Source organism: Pygocentrus nattereri, chromosome 13 (assembly GCF_015220715.1).
Source record: "Pygocentrus nattereri isolate fPygNat1 chromosome 13, fPygNat1.pri, whole genome shotgun sequence".
Taxonomy (NCBI): Eukaryota; Metazoa; Chordata; class Actinopteri; order Characiformes; family Serrasalmidae; genus Pygocentrus; species Pygocentrus nattereri.
This window is the reverse complement of record NC_051223.1, coordinates 13,340,986-13,347,742: the sequence shown is the minus strand read 5'-3', so window position 1 is coordinate 13,347,742 and position 6,757 is coordinate 13,340,986. Positions and strand designations below refer to the sequence as shown.

Below are 6,757 nucleotides of genomic sequence, written 5' to 3'. Positions count from 1 at the left end.
GGTGCACCCTAAAGGAGATTGGAGATTGTAAAGTGGTACCAGGGGAAAGTGTAGCAAGGCCGCATAGGGTGGTTGTCTGTAGAATGAGATTAGAAACAAAGAAGAGGAAGACAGTGAAGACAGAGCCAAAGATTAGATGGTGGAAGCTGAAGCAGGAGGATGGTTGCAGGCAGTTCATGGAAAAATTGCAACAGGCCCTTGGGGGCAGTGAGGAGCTACCTGAGGACTGGGAAACTACAGCTAAGGTGGTGAGAGAAACTGGCAAAAATGTGTTGGGTGTTTCGTCTGGTCAGAGGAAAGAAGACAAGGAAAGTTGGTGGTGGAATTAGGAAGTCCAGGAGAGTACTCAGAAGAAGAAGGCAGCTAAGAAAAAGTAGGATAATCAGAGAGATGAAGGAAGTAGGCAGGAGTACTGTGAGGCTAGTCGCATAGCGAAAAGAATGGTGGCAAAGGCAAAGGCTCAGGCCTATGATGAGCTGTATGAGATGCTGGACAGTAAAGAAGGAGTAAAGAACTTGTACCGTTTGGTTAAACAGAGAGATAGAGCTGGAAAGGATGTACAGCGGGGCAGCACGGTGGCGTGGTGGGTAGCGCTGTCGCCTCACAGCGAGGAGGGCCTGGGTTCGATTCCCCGGCCGGGTGACCGGGGTCCTCTCTGTGTGGAGTTTGCATGTTCTCCCCGTGTCTGCGTGGTTTCCTCCCACAGTCCAAAGACATGCAGTCAGGCCAATTGGACATGCTAAATTGCCCCTAGGTGTGAGTGACTGTCTGTGTCTGTGTGTCTGCCCTGTGATGGGCTGGCGACCTGTCCAGGGTGTATCGTGCCTTTCGCCCGAAGACTGCTGGGATAGGCTCCAGCACCCCCCCGCGACCCTGACGGAGAAGCGGCTTGGAAAATGGATGGATGGATGGATGGAGGATGTACAGCAGGTTAGGCTGATAAAGGATAGAGAGGGAAATGTACTAGTGAGTGAACAGAGAGTGTTGAGTGGATGGAAGGAGTACTTTGAAGAACTAATGAATGAGGAAAACGAGAGAGAGAGGAGGACAACAACGGGGGGAGAGATAGTGGATCAGGAAGTGCAGAGAATTAGTAAGGTGGAAGTGAGGGAAGCTTTAAAAAGGATGAAGAATGGAATGGCAGTTGGTCCAGATGACATACCTGTGGTGGTATGGAGAGGTTTAGGAGAGAAGGCAGTGGACTTTTTAACCAGGTTGTTTAACAAAATCCTGGAGAGTGAGAGGATGCCTGGAGAAGCAGTGTACTGGTCTCCATTTTTAAGAACAAGGGTGATGTGCAGAGCTGCAGTAACTACAGAGGTATAAAGTTGATTAGCCACACCATGAAGGTATGGGAAAGAGTTGTGGAAGCAAGGCTAAGGCGAGAGGTTCAGATCAGTGAGCAGCAGTTTGATTTCATGCCCAGAAAGTGTACCACAGATGCAATTTTTGCATTGAGAGTGTTGGTAGAGAAGTACAGAGAAGGTCAGAAGGAGCTACATTGTGTCTTTGTGGATCTAGAGAAGGCATATGATAGGGTGCCAAGAGAGGAACTGTGGTACTGTATGAGGAAGTCAGGTGTAGCTGAAAAGTATGTTAGGGTGGTGCAGGACATGTATGAGGATAGTGAGACAGTGGTGAGGTGTGCAGTTGGAGTGACAAATGGTTTCAAGGTGAAGGTAGGGTTACATCAGGGATCAGCTTTGAGCCCCTTCTTGTTTGCAATGGTGATGGAAAGGTTGATAGATGAGGTCAAGCAGGAGGCTCCATGGAACATGATGTTTGCAGATGACATTGTAATCTGTGGTAAGAGTAGAGAGCAGGTGGAAGAGAATCTGGAGAGGTGGAGGTTTGCACTGGAGAGGAGAGGAATGAAGGTCAGTAGAGACAAGACGGAATACATGTGTGTGAATGAGAGGGAGGCAGGTGGAAAGGTGAAGATGCAAGGAGTAGAGGTCGTAAAGGTGGATGACTTCAAATATCTTGGGTCAACCATCCAGAGCAATGGACAGTGTAGAAAAGAGGTGAAGAAGAGGGTGCAGGTAGGATGGAGTGGGTGGAGACGGATGTCAGGGCTGATATGTGACAGAAGGATAGCAGCAAGAGTGAAAGGGAAGGTTTACAAGACAGTAGTGTGTCCTGCTATGATGTATGGTTTGGAGACTGTGGCTCTGTCTAAAAGACAGGAGGCTAAGCTGGAGGTGGCGGAGATGAAGATGCTGAGATTTTCGTTGGAAGTGACAAGGATGGACAAGATTAGAAATGAGCAGATCAGAGGGACAGTGAAGGTGGAGCAGTTTGGAGATAAAGCCAGAGAGGCCAGGTTGAGATGGTTTGGACATGAGTTGAGGATGAATAGTGGATATATTGGTCAAAGAATGTTGGAGATGGAGCTGCCGGGCAGAAGGAGAAGAGGTAGACCTCAGAGAAGGTTTATGGATGTAGTGAAGGTGGACATGGAGATGGTTGGTGTGAAAGTAGAGGAGGCAGTGGATAGGGCAAGATGGAGGCAGATGATCCGCTGTGGCGATCCCTAAAGGGAGCAGCCGAAAGAAGAAGAAGAAGATTTATTATTCAGTCTTTATTACAGAATCTTCATGTTTGAACTGAAAACCTGTAATTTATTCACATACACTGTAAAAAAAAAACCCTGTAGTTTTTACAGGAAAATGCTGGCAGCTGTGGTTACCAGAGTTTTCCTGTTAAAATTACAGACGATAAGTAAATAACTCTACTGAAAAAAAATGTAAATTAATTTACAGTGATTGAAATCACTGCTAAATTACAGTAATAATCTGTCAAGTTTACACAAATTAAATGTTAATTTTGCATAGCAGATACATAAAAATACCCTTTCCTGTATTTTTTACCTCTAATAAATGTCTTTACTACATCAACAACTGGCAAAATTAACAGGGAAATATCAAACAAAAAACTAATTTAAACTAGTAAAACCACAGTAAAATTATGTATTTAAAATAAAAGCTATTTTGTGTATTTTGTCCATCATTAGTAATAAGATTACACTGTAAGAGTTACTTCTTAAACCTGGAAATCTCCATGGGATTTGCCTGGTTAAATAACAGTAAATAAATATAATTACCAGTACTACTACTACTACTACTACTACCATGCAAAAAGTAACATTATGGAATGAGAGGATCATATCACTTTTTTGAAAACTTTATTTTCCTCAGTTGTTTACAAGTCAGTAGGACAATGTATTCTGTGACTATGACTTAATCCAAAATGAAAAGCTGCAGATTAGCTTCTTTAAATCAGAAAGATTTTAAATTTACAAAATTTTCAAGTGTCAGGCAAAAAACTGAAAGCAGATTAAATGTAAATGTTCACAAGTTATCTTAACACTTCAAATCAAAAAACATATCCAAACTGCCGTAATTACGTAACACAAATTGTAGATTTTTAAGCAAAAAAAAAGTGCAGTACTTCAACAAACAGTCCACAAAGCAACAACTTGTAGTACCTTTTCTTCAACAAAACAGTCCAAAAAACAAAACCTTGCAGTATTTCTCCAATGAACAGTCTGCAAAGGTTGAGACGACGCTTTGAGTTTTTATTCTCCACTTTGGTTCCCTTTTCTGGATTTATCGTGAAAAAACACCTGTTGGAAAAAAAGGAAAAAAAAAGATTATAAGTATTTTGAAGTTTTAGTTTAAAGTAAAATATAAATAATTTTATAGTATTACGAATTAAGAGCAAGCCATATTTACTCACCTTTGAAGAAATTCCAGAGTTGAAGCCAACTCAGATGGATAATGGATGTTAAAACAGTAGTAGCTCCCGAACATCAGGCACAACGCAGAAATGAAGGAGGGGATGTTTGTGTTGATAAGGGTCTGATCGAGACTCAGCATGTACCTTGTTGAGGAATAGCATGATTGTCCTATAAAAAAATCATTGAACAAGATATATTATGTGCTACACTCACATGATAAAATCCATTAGTAGTACAATTTAACAAATTAGATATGAAGCAGACTTACCACAGACAATGATGGCTGGTGTTAGAGACACCTGCTCCAGTTGCACATCTTCTGCCAGACTTGTTTCATCTACATAGAAGAAAATGGACTCCTCCTTCTCATCAAAGTAGCTGAGGAGAAGCAGGACCATCTCTTTCACATCCTCTGAGCAGCCACTCTGCTGTCCCCGCATCCTCTGAAGTCTTGCGTTGGTCTGAAGGAACTTCTTATTCTTCTTGACACAAACAGTGGTCAGGTAGTTGAGGAGCCTTTTCCCCTTTAAATCCAAATTGCGTATAAATGTCTCTTTGAGGTTGATCCCAGTGAGTTCCTTGAAGTGGACTGACATGCCAATTTCATCAAACAAAAATGGCCAGTCCTCTCTGAGGCACTTGATACTTTTACCCTGGTTGACATGTTGGCGCTGTGTGTAAAAGGTGGACTTCATAAGACCCTTCACCTCCTCTGGATTGGCATTAGACTGTTGAAACATCTCCTTGAGTTTTTCCATCTTTTGCTGCTGGCTTTCTTGAGTTTCTTCACGAGGCAGGAATTGTACATTCCATTTAATGCATCCGTAAGTGTCCTGCATTGCTGCTCTCTCTTCTAATGGGATCTCATCTGTGTCGTCTGAGTTACTCTCATGTTTTCTTTTTCTTATTTTGGGTGTTGAACATTTTCAATTGTGTTTTGCAACTGTTTGACAAGGGAATGGTAGCCTGTGCCTACAATGTCTCCTTCTATGATATCTTGTAAAGATTTGGGGTATTTTGACACCATTTTTTTTGCGACATCGGTTGAATGCTTTTTACCTACGTGAGGGCATTTTTCCATCATCTCAGTCACAACAATCCGGACCATCTGTCTCCTGAGTTTTGGGCCTGGCCTTTTCCCCCTCTCCAAAGGTTGCATCAGTTCTTCTGGAAATTTAGTCCATGGAATTTCAAAGTTGTCCTCCCAGTGTGTGTCAAGTTGTGGGCTGCTGGACGAGGTGGATGATGAACTTTGGGGTGAAACTGATATCAATGACAGCGATTGGTCAGGTGAGGCTTCAGACGAAATTGAGCTGTTTTCAGGAGTCTGGTCTTTAAATGACAAAGGAAAAAAAAAAGATTTACAATGTACAATATGACAAGATGTCTATGCCTGTTTAGAACATTGTGCATGGGGCGCCAAATGTAAAATAAAATGTGAAAACATTTCACTAACACATTTTTTATTACTTTTATTCATAAACCGAGTGTAAAAAAAATTTCTAAAATGTTATTGTTATTTAGCTCACTGTTCTTACAACGTAGCTAACTTTTACTAAATGTTACATTCAAATGTTAAAAAATATATTTAAATATGATGTCATCATCCTGAGACAATAGCAACTGCTAGCCTTCCGATGCAACTAAAGCTTCTCTAAAGACATTGTCTCAGGATGATGAAGTCATACCATGAGCCCAGCACCAACAGCAAAGGCTGCATTCCTTTCCAAAATACCTAAATGTGACCTTCAACATCTAACTTCAACATTTAACTTTCACAATTAGATTTACACATTTAAATTTAGGATTTATTATTTACATACATTTTTTTAGCATTTAAATTTATTTAGTTCAAATTAGCTAAGAACAGCAAGCTAAATAACAGTAAAATGTTAGTAGAAAAATTGTAACGCTAAGAATGTGAGTACAACAATGAAAAATGTTAGTGAAAAGTTTTTACATTTTATTTCACACTTGGCACCCCATAATTGTGTGGCATTCTTACATTTTTGTTTCCAAACAGAAAGAAGTTTTCTGGCTTGAACAGGTCTTAATACGGTCATCAAATCAGCCTCCTCTATGAAGCGTAAATCAGCATGTGTCTCGACTCCAATGGACTGCATGTGCTCTTCTAAGATGTTTTTGGTTACTGCTGGAAGTTCTGGTAGGACTTCCATGATGGCATCATGTAAGAAGGTTGGCTCTGAGTCACTCATACTTGTGCTGAAGAAGAAACGTCACCTTCAAACAAAACAGAAGAAACTATATGTAATACTTTGAGCAGTAACATGCACCTCATCACACTTGTAATGTTAGTGTATAATGTTTAGTGTGAGAAGCATTAGCCATTAGACTTTATTTTTCCACAATACTATGCTTCAGTGGAATGACTTGGTTTCCATCAAGGATGTAGGATACCAAAGGATAGAAATCTGGTAGGTTATCAATGTTAATACACTGTAACCCAAGACTGTCCTTTGTCACAGAATACAAATGGTATTCTGAGAGGAAAATGCCTTTGTGGGTATCTATCAAAACACACACAGATGCATTATTTTGAATCAAGATGATTAGAAGTTTACCAAACTCCATGTACTCCTCATTTCTGCACACGAGAAACTGTCCTTTTTTATATACAGTGCCCTTGTACTGAATGTCAGTGGCAACTGTAGTGTTACTTTCTGTAAAAGGAAACTCCCTGACTGCATGTTTAATAGTGTCACTGTAGAGGTTGGGATAAAACGCACAGCTGTCCTTCACATGCAGTACTTTACTGCATTCCTGCCCACCTAAAAGATATGCCTGATACATCTGATGACGCTCTGACAAGGTTTGACAAATGTATTTGAAGTTTTTTTAAGTGTCTGGCACACCTTTTAAAATAGCTATGCTTACTTTCAAATCTAAGCGTCCACAATCTTATCAATGGACTGAATTTCAACAACAGTGCTGCATAATGGAGCAAAAAGTGGTGCTTGGGTTTAAGTGGAATTTCACTTCTCGACTCCAAATATTCTT

The 6,757-nt window shown here is 40.7% G+C and overlaps 1 protein-coding gene across 1 annotated transcript; it reads right to left on the bottom strand.

The window, feature by feature from the left end:
• Positions 1 to 3,426: 3,426 nt before the first annotated feature.
• On the bottom strand, positions 3,427 to 4,912 carry LOC108431938. The gene is made up of 3 exons (XM_037544279.1): positions 4,008 to 4,912; positions 3,739 to 3,907; positions 3,427 to 3,625 (listed from the first exon to the last, which is right to left on the bottom strand). Exons 1-3 carry the CDS (start codon positions 4,576 to 4,578, stop codon positions 3,427 to 3,429), a joined length of 939 nt encoding a protein of 312 aa, XP_037400176.1. The 5' UTR covers positions 4,579 to 4,912.
• Positions 4,913 to 6,757: the final 1,845 nt, after the last annotated feature.